This window comes from Schistocerca serialis, chromosome 1 (assembly GCF_023864345.2).
Source record: "Schistocerca serialis cubense isolate TAMUIC-IGC-003099 chromosome 1, iqSchSeri2.2, whole genome shotgun sequence".
NCBI lineage: Eukaryota > Metazoa > Arthropoda > Insecta > Orthoptera > Acrididae > Schistocerca > Schistocerca serialis.
The window spans coordinates 140,507,647-140,527,009 of record NC_064638.1 but is presented as its reverse complement, the minus strand read 5'-3'; the positions used below and the strand labels follow the sequence as shown (position 1 = coordinate 140,527,009).

Below are 19,363 nucleotides of genomic sequence, written 5' to 3'. Positions count from 1 at the left end.
TGCTCCATGCTTTAAAATTACATATTGTTTGGCCACTGGCACATTTTTACACTAGCCCGCTTAAGAGTCTGTATGCAGAAGCTGCCGAACTACTGCCGTCATACCGTCTCCTCAGCAGACATGCATGCTGTTTGTCTGCCATGAGTGGGCACCCATCCGATGCCTCCTCCTTTGATGACTCCTATTTCCAGTATGAAGCACGTACCTCTTCCCTTTTACCTCCTGGACCTGCAACTTTCCCGGTGGGTGTAAACCATTCATTCGCTTCCTAAGGACACTACTCCAGCATCTATCTATCGTCTTCAGTTTCACCACCTTTGCAAGGAACTTGAGATGGTAACTTGGTGTAGATGGCTCTCGGACTGACCATGGTGTTGGATGTGCCATTGTCATTGGCGCAGAAATTTTTGCGTATCGGTTTCTGGAACACTGCTCAGTATTTACAGCAGAGATGTTCTCCCTGTATCAGACCACATGGTATATATGGTGTCGCAGGCCTTCCAATTGCGTCATCTGCTCGTCTACCTCAGTGCCCTTCAGAGCCTGTGTGTGCTGTACACTGTCCATACTGTAGTGCAATGGGTCCAGGAGAGGTGTCACTTGATCACTCTTGATTAAGCCACTGTGATGTTTATGTGGGTTCCTGGTGACACCAGTCTGACAGGAAACAAGGCTGCTGACACTGCTGGCAAGGCTGCAGTCCTCTTACCTTGGCCTGATTGTTCTTACATTCCTTTCAGTGATCTTTGTGTTGCCACCTGTCAGTAGGTGGTGTCACTTTGACATCACCACTGTTCCTCTCTTCAAGCTCCGTGTTATTAAGACTCTCCCAGCATCTTGGACAACCTCCTCTCGACCCTCTTACCACCAAGAATTCATTGCATATTGGGCACTGTCTTAGCCGTCACCATTTGGTTCTACCCCCACCACTTTGTGAACATTGCGCTCATCTTTTGACGGTCCACCATTTCCTGACAGAATCCCCTTTTTTAACAGCTTATGTTCCTGTTTGTGTTTGCCATCTGCGTTATCAGCCATTTTAGCAAATGACACGCAGGCTGTCGACTGTGTTTTACTTTTTCAGTCATAGCAATATGGTGAAGGCCATGTAATTTTTAGTTCTGGACCTCTGTCTCTTGAGGGCGTATTTTATAGATCTAGCTCCACGTCCCTGTTTTTAGCTGTCTTTTCTTCTGTTGATTGGAATTGACGTGTAGTCATTTTTAACTCCTCTCTTTGTCTTCGTGTTCTACAGTTTTGACATGGGTGCATATGAGCCTAGTTGTTTTTGTGCCCTAAAACAAAACAAAACAAAACAAGGTCCAATACCAGGGGCTGAGTAGTGCATTCCCCTGGCAACTACAAAGGCACAGATTACTTTTAGAACTGAATGCTTACAGGAACACTGCACCCCAGACTATATTTTTACAATTAAATTTAACGAGATTTTACATCGCCACCCAGATTTCATTACTGTTTACACAGATGGGTCTAATCGTGTTCCCCAACATTGTCATCAGAATAGGGCTCCCCGAGCGATTTTCAATTTATTATGAGGAATTGTTTTTCATCCTGAGGGCAGTAAAGCAGATGAGATGGTGTCATGACAAGAAATTCCTTATCTGCTCAGACTCTCAAAGTCCCCTTCTCGCTATTGGACAGACGTACCCAGAAGATCAGGTGCTGCAAGAAGTGCAGGATGCTCTCCTTCTCATGCAAAGGCAAGCTAAGGAAATCATTTCGTGTTGTTGAGAGGACACATAGGGATTTGGGGAAATAATCTTGCTGATGAGGCTGCCAAGATGGTGTGCTATCTTCCTCCTGCTTGCTGTGCAGTCCACCTGGAGGCTGTCACTTCATTGTGACCAGGAAGGTCATGTGTTAGTGGGAGGGTCAGTGGCTGAAAGTGAAGAATAATAGACTAAATTCCATAAAAACCTCAGTGCAACTGTGGTTTACCACCTGCCCACGACAGTCTGAAGAAATAGCCCTTAAACGGCTAGGAGTGTGAATTGCCCATTGGCACATGGCTTCTTCATACATCAGAAGGAGCCCCCAGTATGTCAGAGATGTGGACACAGCTATCAATATGAAATATTTTAAATGAGTGTTTTTTTTTTTACATGAGGCTTGAACTGGATCTCCCCTGGAATCTGCCATGTGTTTTAACTGATAATGAGACTAGTGTTGTTCGTATTTTAAGATTTTGTATGGTGTCTGGAATTCTTCGCAAAATATTGGGTGTGAGATTTTAAAGGGTCAGAGTGGCCGGGTGACTCATTATTTGTAAGTTGTCGTCCAGCCACAGTTATTTCTTTTTTAACAATATTTTTACAATTATTTTACTCATGGTTTCATCTAGTTATTTGCTCTGGCTCATTGGGATATTATTATGGGCTTTTCTGAATCTCACCTTATTGGGGCTGCCTTGCGGTTCTTGGGGGGGGGGGGGGGGGGTGGAAACTTTATCAATTTTATTGACTTTTTCATTGATTTTAACCATGTTAGTTGGTATCTCATTAACACAAGGGCACTGATGACCTTGTTGTATAGCGCCCCCAGCCGCAAATAATCATTAAATACCATCCACTGCTTGTGCTGCCACTTGCTGTCTGTGAACATTGACGTTGGGCATAGGTGGTGGTCACATTGATGTGACTGGGCAGTGTGTATCTTAGAATATTTAATGTTAGTGCAATTTGCAGCACTCTGCATACATCAGTTCAGTTCTTTTCAGGCTGTACATAGGTGTCCATAACGGGCATGCTTTCAGTGCTAAATGTTGTACTTCATTTACAATCCCACTTTCAGATTTAGATTTGATTCTGGTTATGATGGAACAATATGCTGACTGTATATGAGAAAGCACAATTTGACTATTTCCCTCAACCATCCATATGATAATCCTTAATGAACACAAACATATGTAGCTTGTTATTATCTGAGTTATTATGATAGCAACCTCATCCAATTATTATTTTTGCAGGGGAGGACCTCCTGGCAGAGGTGGCCCTGGACCTGGTGGACCTGGTGGACCTGGAGGGCCCGGAGGACCTGGAGGTCCAGGTGGTCCTGGTGGTCCCCACGATTTTGGACCACCACCTGGAGGGCCCGGCCCAGGCCCACGTGGACCCCCTCCTGGAGGACCACATGGACCACCCCCAAGATTTAGGGGAAGAGGGTTCGGTCCCAGAGGGCCCCCTTTCAGAGGTCCACCTCCGCCACACTTCGGTGGTCCCAGAGGGCCTCGGTTTAGAGGTCATCCTCCCTTTGACCCCAATTGGGGACCTATGCCGCCTCCTGGAATGCATCCCCATCCTCATATGATGGGACCACCACCTGGAATGGTAAGATGTAAATTATTTATTTGTGTTTGTTTGGAAGAAAGTGATGTAAAAGATGGCTGATGATGGCATGGTGTATGGTAAGATGTCGAAGTTGAGTGACAGTAGAAAGATGCAAGACGACTTGGACAAAATTTCCAATTGATGTGATGAATGGGAGCTTGCCCTAAATGTGGAAAAATGTAAGTTAATGCAGATGAGTAGAAAGATCGAACCTATAATGTTCATATACAGTACTGCTAGTGCCCCATTTGACACAGTCAAGTTGTTCAGACATCTGTGTGGAATGTTGCAAAGCGATATGAGATGGAACTAGTGTGTGAGAACGGTGGTAGGGAAGGCAAATGGTCAACATTGCTTTAGGAAAGAGTAGTTCACCTGTAAAGGAAACGTAAGGGTCTTTCCATGTCAAGTGGCCTAAGGGTCCCCACTCTACCATCTACAATTTTGATGAAATTTTTACAGGATGTACATATAGACTTTACATAAAGCACTGCCAAATTACAGCTTCATAAGTAGTATGATGGGGCCGCTAGCCACCTTTTCGTGAAGGCTCGTTTTTTGACATTGCGACTGAAATGCGTAAAGATAAACTTTGTTTTACCACTGTTCAGGATCTAAGAGACCTGTCGTGCTGAAACTTTGTGATCCTGTTCAACTTTTTGGGTACAATAGCTTAGTTGTAGTACAAAACGTCAAACTATGGTAAAGTCATCATAGTGTGCTATCAGAGTGGCTCATAAATCTTGTCATGACAAATTTTGGGTATACTTTATTGCCTTTTCTGAAGCTGATACTTTAGTTATCTGCAACCTGTCAGCATGTAATAAAGCTCTGCAAGCGGCATCCACATTGCCCATATAATAACTGAGTTATCCGAACTCACCTTGTCTGATCAGAAAAAGTTTTTATTTTGGAGACAGACCAGTTTAGTGTCAACAATGTTTAGTGTCAACAATGAAGTTTGGTAACCTGCTTCAACAATCAGTCTGAAGAACACTTGTTTTGTGAAGACTGTTCAGCTGTTGTGTGTGCCTTTTTAAATGATGTAAAGTGTATTGTCGTTGCTGGATAAACTTCTTTTTTCGGTAAGTAAAAATTATTTCAAGGTACGGGGTGACTCTTTAGAAATGTTTATCATGTTGTTTAATTTTTTTCTGTTGTATTCTCAAGGAAGTTCCCATTATCAATGTTAGTTTAATATTTTTCAGTTGGAAATATACACCACTTCTACTTTATCTAATATTGAAACAAATGGCAATTGGAAGCATAAATTTAATGGTAGTGTAGTGGATATCAACGAGGTTTCATTACCATTTGTCATTGGCCTTGCAGATAATTCTGCATGTCATCTGAAAACACACACATCAACTAGGCTTAATTTCAATCACAGAATTTTCAGTAGAGCAACAGGAATTAATAAACCAAAGAAGTGAGAGATGTCTTACTGAAAATGCACAGATATGCTTTCATCACAAAGCAATACTTATGGACAAATATGACTTTCTACAGAGATCTTGTTGTAATCCTTTTGGTGCAAAGAACCATTCTGTTAAAAAGGGTTTACGGATTGTCAATGTGGAAATAGCAAAACATTTGCAAGCCGTGACTAAGAGCGATGTGAAACCTGGTCAGAAGATCTGTCCAACTTCTTTTAGCAAAGAAAGCAGAAAAATCTGTCAACTTCAAACCAGACAGAATATGAAGCATATCCAGAAGTATCAATTGATTCAAGTGAAACTGCTTTCGGGGTCTTCCCTTTAAAATTTCAGAGAGTATCAAAAAGGGATGTGAAAGGTTACGCAAAACGAAAAATAAGCGAAGCTCAAGAGGCAATTGCAAATAACATTGCTGCTGCTGGAGGATTTGCCCCAAAAGTTCTTCAAACACCTAATACATGCAAGACATGTCCTGATAGTGAAGATTATAAGCAGCTGATTAAAGAATTGAAATATAAGTTGCAATTATCAAAGCAGCCTGAAAAATTGCAAATACTGACATTAGTACCACAAAGCTGGACTATAAAAGAGACAATGTAAGAATTTGGTGTTTCAGAGAGGATGGTAAAAGCAACTAGGAAGTTACAGGCAGAAAATGGTGTATTAGCTCTGCCAAAGAAAAAGTGCAGCAAGATGATTTCAGATGCCGTAAAAGAAAGAGTGGTAACATTATTTCAGAATGAAGAATTTAGCTGAATTTGTCCAGGTAAAAAAAAAGACTGTGCATCAATTAGAATAGAAGGAAAGAAAGCTTTGATGCAAAAATACCTTCTTCTCAATAATTTGAAAGAAATGTTTGCTGCATATCGACTTCAGCATGGGTCTGAAATTGGATTTTCCAAAATTTGCGAATTGAGGCCAAAGTGGTGCATCACTGTGGTTGCTGCAGGGACCCACTCAGTCTGTGTTTGCACTTCACACCAAAATGTGAAACTGATGCTTGCTGATTGCTAAAACAGTGTGTGATTTGGAATCCAAAGACTGCATGCTTCATCGCAGTGAAATCTGTCTGGGAAAAGAACTACTGGAACAGTTTTTAGAAAGTAGTTTTCAAGACAGTGATCTAGATGATACCATTGGGTTCAAACATTGGTTGCACACTGATAAAGATAAAATAGAAACCAAGCAGATGACCACCTAGGATTTTATTGAAGATATGATTTCAAAAATTGACAAACTTTCCACTTATCATTTTGTTGCAAAGCACCAGAGCAAGCATAAAAGAAAGCTGTAAGCCAGCTGAACTGATCATATTAATGAACTTTGCTGAAAATTATTCCTTCATTGTCCAGGATGCTGCTCAAGGTTTTCACCGGAATAACAGCCAGACAAATTTACACCCATTTGTTGTGTACTTCAGAAATAACATGGACATCAACAGCATCAGCTACTGTTTAATAAATGACAGCCTGAAACATGATGCAATTGCTGTACATGCCTTTATAGTGCAATTAATAGAAGATCTAAAGTGTCTCCTTGGAAAAATAACACACATTTACTACTTCAGTGACGTGTCTACAGTGCTGTACAAAAACTTCAAAAATTTTCTGAATATCTGCCACCATCAAAATGACTTTGGAATCTCAGCTGAATGGAACTTCTTTGCTACAAGCCATGGAAAATCTCTATGTGATGGGATTGGAGGAACTGTAAAGCACCTGGCAGTAAGAGCAAGCCTTCAAAGACCAGCTGAGGATCAGATTTTGACACCAACTGATTTGTTTAAATACTGTACAAAGATGATCAGAGGAATCAAATTTATTTTTGTTTCAAAAGAAGAAATTGAAACATTAAAAACTGAGCAGGAAGCAAGGTTCAAAAAATGGCTGTACAGTATCAGGAACAAGAGAGAATCACCGTTTTGTGCCATTAAATGAAAAGCAAGTTTGTATTAGAAGAGTATCCAATGACGCAGTTTTTTTGTGGCAAATGTTGACCAAAGTTAAGCAACAGTTTCATTCAGAAATATTACAGCCTTACAACCAGGCCAATACATGGCCTGTATATATATATATGATGGAAAATGGTGGATTGGTAATGTCTGAAGTTTCAGAAAAAGAAAATGATGTTTTAGCCAGTTTCTTGCACCCATATGGACCTGCACGTTCATTCTATTGGCCAGCTAGGCAGGATGCTTGTTGCATTCCAAACCAACACATTATTTCTATCATTCCAGCTCCATCAGTAACAAGAATGGGCAGACATTATAGCTTGTTAGAATCAACTGTAATTGCTATTAGTAACAAATTTCAGGAAATGAATTAATAAGAATTGAAATATTTGGCTTGGGAACCATAAAGAGTACGACTGGTACTTGTATTTTTTAATGTAATATAAATGTAAGTTTATTTGGTATGACAAGATTTATGGGCCACTTTGATACCACACTATGATGAATTTACCATAGTTTGACCTTTTATTTTACAGCTAAGATATTGTACCCAAAATGTTGAACAGGATCACAAAGTTTCAGATGACAGGTCTCTTAGATCCTGAGTAATGGTAAATCAAAGTTGATCATTTATTCATTTAAGTTGCAATGTCGAGAAATGTAATGTAATGAAAATATAAGTTTATTTGTTCTTAAATGCAAAGTCTCCAAAATAAAAACAACTTTTTCTGATCAAACAAGATGAGCTCTTTTCAATGGTGCCGAGAAAAATCAAATTTGAGTCATCCCTTTTGAGATATGACATTTGAAAGTGAGCCAAAATTGACTGATTAAATTTTTTAGCATACTTTGAACTTCGATAACTCCGTTATTATTTGAACTATCTGGGTGCCACTTGCAGAGCTTTATGACATGCTGGCAGGCTGCAGATAACAAAAGTATTAGCTTCAGAACGTTATTCTTTCAGTAGATACAAGTCAATAAAGTATAGCCAAAATTTGACATGACAAGATTTATGAGCCACTTTCATAGCTCACTATGATGAATTTACCATAGTTTGACCTTTTGTTTTACAGCTAAGATATTGTACCCAAAATGTTGAACAGGATCACAAAGTTTCAGCATGACAGGTCTCTTAGATCCTGAACAATGGTAAAACAAACTTGATTATTTATTCATTTCAGTCGCAATGTCAAAAAACGAGTCTTTACGAAAAGTTGGCTACTGTACAAAGATGATCAGAGGAATCAAATTTATTTTTGTTTCAAAAGAAGAAATTGAAACATTAAAAACTGAGCAGGAAGCAAGGTTCAAAAAAAGGCTGTACAGTATCAGGAACAAGAGAGAATTACTTATAAAGCTGTAATTTGGCAGTGCTTCATGTAAGGTCTAGAAGTACATCCAGTAAAAATTTCATCAAAATTGGAGATGGTTGAGTGGGGAGCTTGTCTAAATTTAGGCCACTTGACATGGAATGACCCTTATGTAGGATGCTGGTGGGACCTATTCTTGAGTACTGTTAGTGTTTGGAATCTGTACCAGGTCAGACTGAAGGAAGGCATTGAAGTGATTCAGAGGTGGGCAGCTAGATTTGTTACCGATAGGTTTGAACATCATGTAAGTGTTACGGAGATGCTTCAGGAACATAAATGGGAATCTGTAGAGGGAAGGCGATTTTTCCCCGAGAAACACTATTGAGAAAACTTAGGAAACTGTCATTTTATGCTGACTGCTGAATGATTCTACTGCTGCCAACATACATTGAGTGTAAGGATGACAAAGATAAGTTACAAGAAATTAGGGCTTATACGGAGGCATGTAGACATTCATTTTTCCCTCACTCTATTTACTAGTGGAACAGGAAAGGAAATGACTACTAGCGGTATAGGGTACCCTCCGTCATGCCCCATATGATGGCTTGTGGAGTATTGATGTAGGTGTAGAAAAATATTTGCTATATTTAATTTTATTTACAGTGTTAAAACAGTTTTATTCCAAAGGTTTTATTCGGTTTACAATAATAAATATGTAACTGTGTAACACTTGCTTCACAATTGTATTAGATGTGCATGAAACGTTTTTTGGTTTGCAATAATACATGTTAAACTGTGTGAACATGAACTGTAGATTAAGTAAGACAGTGAAAGAGAAGTATGTGCTTTGTCATCCTTCATTCCATATCTTTGTGGATAAACTAGCTATAAAGTTTCACTGGTGTCCAAACCTTAATAAACACTAGTAAAGCAGTCTTCAATCAGAAGATTGTTTTGAATACCACAGTGCTTTACTAGGCATGGTCCTGTTGGAGGTTGGTATGTGTTTTGAATACCACAGTGCTTTACTAGGCATGGTCCTGTTGGAGGTTGGTATGCCATTGTGTGTCAATCTAAACAGTGTATATGATGCAGTTGTTGTTGATCATCATAAGGTATTCTGCTTTAGAGTTGTTCCTGACACTATTGCTATTTCCAACTGTTTCTATTCCAAATCTGCTGCTGTGTTGTGTTGTATCCTCTTTTCGTTTCATCCAACATTTTTATTCTTCTACTTCCTATGTCCTTCTGTCGTTACACCATACATGTGATAGCTGCCGTTAGGTTTCCTTTTTTTCATAGTGTCACATTCAGTATGCTAACCTTTTCGTAACCAGGTTTAGGGGAGTTCTTTATTCCTCTACCCTTTCCAGTACTTCACTGTTCTTAAGTTTTTCCACTCTTTTATTTTCTACATTCTGCTCTAAACCCATATCTCAAATGCCTCTATTTTCTTTTTCTCTTTTCCAGTGTCCAACTGTCACAGCTGTCCTGAGGAACACTCCACATGAGGCATTTAACCAACCCTTTTTGTACCTCTAACCCCCAATTTGCAGCATAATAAGTGCTCCTTTTTCTGGACATCTTGCTTTGTCATTGCATTCTTGAGTTGGTTTGAACTTGTTCATTTATCAGTTGTATCAAATCACCATAGTTTTTGTAGCTAATTTTCATTCCATACTTTTTCAGTCCTCCTCTAGTTGGGATAGTGTTCCTTGAAGTGATATTGTTTTATCTCCGAGCAGTACCATGTTATCAGCAGATCTGATACAATTGATCTTGTAAGTTTTGCTCTTACTCCTTCCTTCCATACTTTTTTTGTCTTTGTTATCAAGTCTCAGATATAGACTAGACTCTTGCTAATCTGGCCATTCCTTGCACATACAGTAGCTGGATTAGAAGTCCCGGATTATTTTGTGTAAATGCATAGGGATTACATTTTATTAAATGCAGAGATATTTTCATTTTCATAGAAAACTTGGTCCTTGAGAGTGTACATATACGGTAGTATCATTCATTGTGAAACATGTCCCACATTTTTACTTCTGCATTGATGATATGTGATGGCAGTACACTGTATCACACAACAGCTTTAGAAACATTATGTTGGTGCTATTTGTTCTGATTGTTGCATAGTGTACTCCAGGAATATGCCACAGACCAGCAGTGTGAGATGTCGTCATGTTCTTTCCTCCTATTTTATCTTCTTCATTTTTATCATAACTTTTCTGTACAGTTTTGATTATCTGTGTGTCTGTTGAAATTTGATCATAAATAGTTACTCATCCAGCAGTGTACTCAGCAGCAATGACTTTCTGCGAAGAATGTCAGTTCAACTTCTCAAATTTTGAGTTTCTGCTTGAGGTCTGGCATAATGTCACATTATGGAAGCCATGACACTGAGCTGTAAAGAAAGCCATAAATTCAAACATGTGTAGCATTGTTTAACATTGTAATTAATTAACAACATTGTTCATATGACAATTCATTATTTTATGCATCCTTTCCGCTTAAGCAACTAGAGGCTGGATGTCGGTTGGCCTACTGAGGGCCGAATTAGGAAGAGTTAAGTGTTTCTGGTAAGCATAGTTGTTGAAAGACAAGAACTGTCTCCTTTTTAAAAAAAGCTTCAGGTTGCTTTCTTCAGTGTGCATAACCTCTTCATTAGATTCCTGTCTGTCCAATTCACCCTCTTCAGTTTTAGAATTTCCATCATTGTGCCATTTCACTCAACCAAATTCCTTTTCTAGATCTATGAACCACAAACTTGTTCCCTTCTCTTTTATGCATCTTTCACCAATAATTCTAATTAGTTCAATAGTATTTCTTGTGCTTTCCTGAAACAAGATTGCTCTTCCCCTATTTTCTCTACCATTGTGTATACCAATCTATGGTTCAGTGCCATCAAGATAATTTTGGCAATATAAGAGATAATACTTATTGTTCTTTATTCTGTGCATTTCTTGGTACGCGATTTCTTTGGGATCAGTAAGTTTGCTCCTTTGACAAAGTCTTTGTGCCATGTACCACTTTTGTATATTGCAATGCACAAAGCTGTTGTTTGTGCTGTGCCTTTTTCATCTGTTCACTGAAATAATTGTGTAGGAAGACTGTCCCATCCAGCAGATTTACCTCTCTTCATTTCCTTTATTGCTTTCCCTGTTTCAGAGCTCAAAAATTTTTTGAAGTTCCCTTTCCTCTGCTTCTATCTCATCTTCCATTTCAATGGTTAGACATGGCTTGTCCTTTGCTGTGTATAAGTCTTCTGTATACCCTTTCAATTTCTGCCTTAGTATTTCTTCCTTGTAAAGATCTTACCATTTTCTTACTCATTTTTCTCTCCACATATGGTGCTGTCCAGTTGTCCAAAGTAACTCTCTGCACCTTCTTATAAGTCTGTCATACTGCCTATTTCTCTTCAGGTCTTTTATATTACCACATTCTGCTTTTGACCATTGTTCCCCCACACTTCCTGCCTCTCCTCTCATCTGATTATTTCGTCTTTGAACATTGTCTTATCATGTCTCCTTGGGTTATATTTTGTTCTTTATTCAGTTTTGTTCATTGTGTCTGTTGTTTCTCATGGTATCTCTGCCCTGCTTCCCTTTCCCCGCCTGCCATGTTTCTGCTGCATCTATTCTGTACCATGGCCTCTGACTCTTCTGTTTCTTCCCTTCTAGTTTAATCTTCTTTTATGATTTCACAGTGTTTTCAGTCCTTTTTATATTATTCTAAGTTCCATGTGTTCACTTATTACATTTTCTTCACTTTTTTCAGTGTTAAGCTTGTTTGTAGTAGTGACCTTGTAAGAAGGTGAATAGTGGGGTAATGCACAGTGGCAAAAAGCAGTGTGCCACATGACACTTCAGCCAGTAGTTTCATTCTGTCACATCTTCCTGTGAATGCTTTGGTTGCACGTAGAACATTTAGCATTTATTTTCGTGTTAATTCAGATATGCTGTGCGGATTCACCCAAGGTGAAGATGGTTATGGGTGGCATAAAGCAATTATGAAAAATATTGCGTTAATAAGCAACAATGATACTTTGTGAGCATATAAATTCCTCTAGGGAGAGTCAGAAGGAGAAACAGCGCTCTGGTGCAGTACTTGCTCCAGTGTTGCCAGTTACCGGGTAGGGATTGGTTGGAGTGTGAAATGTGAAACAGAGATGGAGAGTATACTGACAATCCCACAAAGTATTCTCCATCCCTCTCTGCTCGGATCTCATCACGTATATGCTTTCTTCCATGTATGAGGTGTGATTGGAAAGTTTTAAGAATGGGCTTGTAACTGTACAATGGTGGTACTTACATGCTACTGTGATGCATCTCCTTCAAAATAGCCCCCTTCTGACTGAATGCAACTGAACTCCACGGTGTTCCCCTCTTTTGGAAACAATCTTGGAAATTTTTTCCTGAAGTGTTTTAAGGATGCTCTCCGTATTTGCCGGACTTCTTCAATTAAGTCAAATCGCTTCCTTTTCAGTGAAAATTTCAGTTTAGGAAACAGATAGAAGTCCGCAGGGGCCAAATCAGGGGAATGTGGTGGCTGTGGAAGCACAGGAAGTTGGCCAAAAATTCAATGATGGACAAGGCACGATGAGCCGGGACATCATCATAGTGTAGCACCCAACTCCTGTCTTTCCACATTACAGGCCCTTTCTTCCACAACTTTTCACAAAAACACTCAAGGGCACTTTTGTAGTATTCCTGGCTAATTGTCTGTCTTCCAGGGGTAAATTCATGATGCACAATACCGGTAGAATAAAAAAAAAAATCACAAACATTGTCTTCACCTTCGACCAACTTTACCATGCTTTTTTCTGTCATGGTGAATCTGGCGTCTTCCACTGCGAAGACTGCACTTTGGTTTCAGGGTCATATCCATATACCTACGATTCATCACCTGTAATTACACCTGTTTAACAAATCTGGGTTATTTTCAGTCTAATTAATGAGTTATTGGCTCACTTCAGGCAGTTATTGTCTCTGGGCACTTGACACCACTTTCAGAATGTATTTTGCTGACACTTGATGCGTGTTCATATCACCAGTTAAAATTGACTGAACTGCATAGAAACTTAAATTACGTTCATCAGCAATCTCCTTAATTGTAAGTCTACGATCAGAGCACACTAAGTCGCGAACTTTCGCAACATTTTCATTGGTTTTTGAGGTGGGAGGACGGCCGGACTGTGGTTCATCTTCAAATGATTCAAGGCCATTTTTAAATCTGTTGAACCAGACTGGCTCATACAATTATCTCCAAAAGTTATTTTTAATAGTTCGTAAATCTCAGAAGCTGATTTCCTGGTTTTAAAACAAAATTTCACACAGTCGTTGCTCTGTTTTTACGTTCATTTTCTCACAGACAGAATCCAGCAATAAGCCCTAACAGATGTGCAGTCAACCAGCTGCCACAATGAACTGAATAAAGGAAACACAGTTTCCTGTCAGAGGGCGTTCAAGGACAAGGCAATGACTCACTCCCCACACTCTGTGTATCTGCCTGCCAAACCAGTAAGCAGTAGCGGATCAATTCTTCAAACTTTCCGATCACACCTCGTACACCACTGTAACATGTGATCACTATCAATGTCAGCTCGTGGTAGTATCTGAGTTTTTTCTCACTGCATTCTTGTACCTATTACTCATCAAAATATAGTCTGGTAACTACTCACTTATTTAATCAAGAACTCAGTACTAGGAGTAGAGTAGTGGAGCAATATCAGAAACTAAAAAACAGAAAAACAGAAAATAAAATACAACATTGTCTCATACTTCCTTTCCTCAGTTAATTGATAGAGACAATAGAAATCCATTATCCCATGGTCACCAAATGACTGTTCCAGCAACAGAAGCTTCATTGGCATTGAAGTTTCTCTCACATTGATTCCACATTGTATCCACTACTTTTGTTTACCTTAATATGCTGTTACATTTTGGTATCACTTGAACAGAAGGTGAGTGCTATGAAAGTTGCCTAGCTAGTTGATACATATGTTTGGTAATGTGTGATAAAGATCTTAATCATTTACATAACTGTATGGTACTTTATGAGCTTATTAACGGACTCTTTGTTACCTAGATGACAGTACTTTGTAAAGAGAACTACATCTAACCTTGCGAAGAGCATGTTATGTGCTTTCAGGTATATCAGATGCAGAATTTTTTTTTGCCAGATTTTAGTTACATTTTTTAAAAAAGTACTGTCATTAAGTTTTATAAAACACTCTTGAATGCCTAGTCAGAATTCTGTTACTAACAAAGGCTTCAAGCTTCAGCAGCTCTGTGTATCTTAACATTTTCTAATCTGTATAGTAAATCTTGGATTATTAAGTTATCAGTAAATTTTCCAATTATATTCTCATCTGGTTCAGCCAACACCACATTTGAACTGCAGAATACTGCCAAACTTTCACAAAAGTCATTGTTTTACATTGAACACTTCATTCCAATATGAGACTTCTATTCACATACTACATTTGACATATCCAAAAAGTGAGGTGCTTTGCAAGTCTTAGATAATTCATAAGTACCTTGTCAGAATTTCATGTATGTTTTAGCTTTCTGACTGAGCCTGCACTTCTCTCTTATATAACTGTGTGCTCTTCAGTACCTTTTTTTGTGTGTTAATCAGCCTCCCCCACCTCACATGATGGGTCACATGGGAATGCCACCACCTGGTCCTTACGGTCCACCGCCACCAGTTGGATGTCCGCCGCCACAGCAGGGTGGTGGTGCTGGTCCACAGCAGGGTCCACCACCGCAGGGTGGACCAGGGCAACAGCCTCAGCAACAGCAGCAGCAACCGCCACCACAGCAGCCGCAACAGCAGCAGCAGCCACAACAGCAACAGCAGCAGCCTCAGCAGCAGCAAGGTCCCCCACAGCAGCCTCCTCAACAACAGCAGCAACAGCAACAGCAGCAGCAACAGCAAGGCCCTCCACCTGGTCATGGTGGACCTATGCCCTCTCCCATGAATCCTCCTCCTGTGAGTGTCCACATTCTTACTTTATAGAAATGGTTCTATGAACATGCAAATTATTAAACAAACAATGGAAAGTCCAGGTTGCATATCGACAATAATGGAAAGGATAGAGTCTTAATCACTGTAAAGATGACACATTGAGTTGCACCCAGGCATGACAAAAAGTTTTCAACCAAGCCATCATCAGAAAAGAGAAACACACATTGATTCATTCAAGGAAGCGTGTCACACACACATGACCACTATCTCAGGCTGCTCATGCCAGACTGAAACTGAAATGCATCGAGCAGTAATCTGTAATGCTGCAGGGAAGGGCGAGGGACAGCAGGATACAGGTGAGGGAAGAGAAAACAGTGCTGCCTGGTGTAGCATTCAGCTACTAGAGGTGGCAGACAAGGCTACCCGGTGCAGCATCAAGAGGCTGTGGGGGAGGGAGGGAATGGACAGCGAAGGGAAGAATATTGGTGGATGCATTGGCAGAGTGCAGTGCACAGTGAGGATGGGGACATGAGTTGGGAGAACAGAGGTGGTGGGAACATTTAGAATACAACTCCCATCTGTGCTGTTCAGAAAACCTGGATCCAGATGGCTTGAGTTGTGAAGCAGCCATTGAAATCAAATGTGTTATATTCAGCTGCATGTTGTGCAACAATATGGTCCACTTTGCTCTTAGCCACAGTTTCGTGGTGGCAATTCATCCTGGTGGATAGTTGGTTGGTAGTCATACCAACATGAAAAGCAATGATTACAGCAGAGCTGGTACATGACATGGCTGCTTTCACAGGTGTCCTGGCATCGGTTTGGGTAGGCTAAGTTTGTTGTCAAAGACTTACTGTCTTTCTCGCAGTCACTGCAATGGAAACACTTGTTTCAGGGCTTATACGACCCGGGACAACCGGGAGATCTGGGAAAAACCTGGGAATTTTTTCATCCAGGAGAAAACCGGTAAAAACCCGGGAATTTTTCATTGTTTTTCAGTTAAATTTTTGTGATTTTGAGCGGTAAGAACCAATACTCCAACAAAGTATGCTATTGTATCCCACGTCTGCAGAATAATACTGCAGCAACAAAACATGAACGAGAGAAAAAAGAAAATAAAACTTAAGTTGCAAAGGAAATGCACCATATACAACAACAAAACACGGTGCTCATACAAGCGTCTTGTCAACAGCAAAGTGTGTCAAAGGCTTTGGGAAGACAATGCAATGCTTCCTAACAACAAATTGCCTCCGATGAGCGTGACGTGACAGCTTGTTACATTAGATTTGTTTGAGCAGTTGTGGGTGGGTTCTTGTGCATGCACAGTTGAGTTGCGTTTGAGTATTACCTTCTCCCGCTTCTGGCTACAGATGTGTGACTGGGTGGCACTATCTAATATTGCCCCGGTTCGGCAGTATCGTAGATCCGGGGCTGATGCACAGAGCAGTCAGAGTTGTAGTGGGGAGGTGGGTAGTCTCCACATGACCTGTGTTTATGTTTAGTGATTTTGCTGTTTCCTCTTCAGTTATTGCTCTCACATTAATTGAAAACAAAAGCGGAATTCTATGGCTGGGAGCTATTGAATGAATTAAAATACATTCATATAATTACAGAAGGCTAAAATATGTTATTAGTTTCAGATTTTATTGTAGTTCCACCTTTGTGACAGTCAAGTATTAATCGCCTTGCAGAACAATGAAGTTATTTTTGTCAGTTTGCTAAAGAGATGTGGCTTTTATTAATCTTTTCCACTGAGACAGTCAATTTATTTGAAACGAAGTGTTTAATTTCACATTGCTGGCTACTTTCAACTGTTTGCTGCAGTTCAAGTGCACGTTTTCCATATTCTAGCTCGTAAGGCATTATGCCATAATAAAGAACCAAACATGAGATAATACAGTTCTGGTAATCAAGAAAATTTACATCTGAATCTGGAGATACGACTGTGCACTTTAAGCCAAATTATGCATTTCAGAATGGTTCACGAAATTCTGATGCTCTTGAAGTATCCTCTGCTGTCTTGTTTCTTTTATGACATAATGCAAGATCATGTAATGTTTTACACGTACGAACATATGGGCTTCCTGCGTCATTGTAGTTGCGCAAGCGCAGTGACTCCTGTTATCTGGAGCTCTCTAGCAACTGCTGAAACGAACCAGTTTCTAACAGGTTGCGGGAAAATATTGTGAATGGTGGTTTGAATAGTGTTACTTTCAAAGTAAATTCCCTTTTATGCAAGATGAACTACGTGCGAGAATGTACGATGAATTTCTTAAGTCACTGAGCGTTTGACTCTCATTTAAAAATCAACTCTTTGAGGACAACCATCTAGAAGAATTTCGAGCCCAGATGATCAGACATTTACGTCTTTATTAAAAATTTTACTGGCACATTTGCGTGATGTATCTTAAAGTGTAACACATACCAAAAGAATCAACATAATATGTGGTAGCTTAGCTTCTCTTGCAGCTTATTAATCTTGGAGACCAATATTATATGTGAAAGCTTTGTTTTTCTTGTAGCAACACTATGTATATTAATTTAAACAATTAACTTTTCTTATTTGTATGTTCGCGCTACTTAAGAGTGATCTTGCTATTGGCTGACTACATAAAGTGCCCTACGCTGTCATCAGCTGTTGAGATCACGTGACATGAGCTATGACTGGCTTACAAAAGCACGTCGCAAGCGAAGATTGGTGGTATTTGAATTTATACCTTTGTAACACAAAAATATGCAGCGTACATGTTGCCACACTTCAAAGATCTTTCCAAAAATTGTGTTCCCCCTCCCCCGAGTTTCGTTTTCTAAAGTACCGAGAAATTCTATGTCGCTGTATAAAACCATAAACATTCAAAGGATTGAAAAGTTTTACAGTGTCGAGGAAACGTATACTGTCACTTAACATGGAAAAAGTGTATTTTCACCCGGGAGAAAGTGCATTTTCAACCAGGAAATCTGGTAAAAATCCGGGAATTATTTTTCCTTGTCCATGTATACACCCTTCCCCCTGTCTTTGCTACCAGTCTCTCCAACCAAAGCCAGCCTGATTGAGCAATGCTTCTCGCAGTTCATACCACCACCCAACCATGATCCCCCCACCACCCCCGCCCCCCCCCCGCCCCCCCCCCTCCTCCTCCACCTAACGACCCTCTGGGCTCCTTACTGGAATTACTTACATCTGACTTCTTTGTACCATCCTTCCCATGTCCCTTCCTAAGAACACTAATCTTTCAGCACAGCCTAAAAAAAAGATCCTAACCTAATGTGATCTACTTTATGGAGGAGGTTCCATTACTGTAATCATGAATCACAGTGCGTACCTGACGGAAGGCTGCTGCCATTTGTCTGACTCCTTCACCTATAAACTCTGCCAAAGTGATCCCATTCCAGAAGTCCATTGTAATCTCCAATTCCTGCTTAAGGCCTTAGGCTCTTCCCAAAACTTATCCCACGAATCCATTTCCCTTATCATCCCTGTGACTTGCCACATGCTCCCCAAACTCCACAAACCCAACAATCCTGGATGCCCCGTTGCAACTGCTTATTGAGCTCCCACTGAAAGAATTTCAGCCCTCACTGATCAATACCTCCCAACATATTGCCCAAATCCATCCTCCCACATCAAAGATACAACCACTTCCATCACAGGCTCTCCATTGTCCCTACCCATTTACCTCTTGGATCCTACTAATCCACAGCTGCTTCTCATTTGAAGGAAAGGTATCGAAACAAATCCGCAGTAGTCATGGGCATCTGCATGGCACCATCCAATGCTGGCTGTTGATGGGCCATCTACAGGAAACCTCTCCCAAAACCCCAAACCCCTTATATGGTTCAGGTTCATTGATGCTGGCTTCATGACCTGGGCTGAGGTCCAAGACACCCTATCTTCATTCTTCACAACCTCAACACCTTCTCTGCCAGCAATTTCACTTGGTCCTTCTCAACCCAACATACCACTTTCCTGGACCTTGACTACCCCTCTCTGAGGGCTCCATCCACACCTCTGTCCACATTAAACCCACCAATAGCCAACAGTACCTGCATTTCGATAGTTTCCATCCCTTCCACATCACAAAATCCTTCCCATAAAGCCTAGCCACCCAGGGATGGTGTGTACGCAGTGACATGCCCGTTATGCTGACAGTCATACAAAGGTCTTCACAGTCAGGCACTATCCCCGAAACCTTGTCTGCAGACACATTTCCTGTGCCATATCCTCAAACACCCCAAATCCTCCTCCCCCCATCCCCCTCCCAATAAAAGTGGCCACAAAGGAGTGCCCCCGCCCCCCCCTCCCCAATCACCCAATACCACCCTGGACTGGTACAAGTAAATCACATC

At 40.4% G+C, this 19,363-nt stretch overlaps 1 protein-coding gene across 1 annotated transcript in view; it reads left to right on the top strand.

Annotated features, from left to right (window-relative positions):
• Window positions 1-19,363, top strand: part of LOC126464350 (transcription elongation regulator 1) — a 260,399-nt gene that overhangs the window by 49,983 nt on the left and 191,053 nt on the right. Inside the window, exons 2-3 of the mRNA XM_050096228.1 lie at window positions 2,987-3,347; window positions 14,687-15,040. Of these exons, the coding sequence (XP_049952185.1) occupies window positions 2,987-3,347; window positions 14,687-15,040 (715 nt within the window). The remainder of the gene's footprint in view (window positions 1-2,986; window positions 3,348-14,686; window positions 15,041-19,363) is intronic.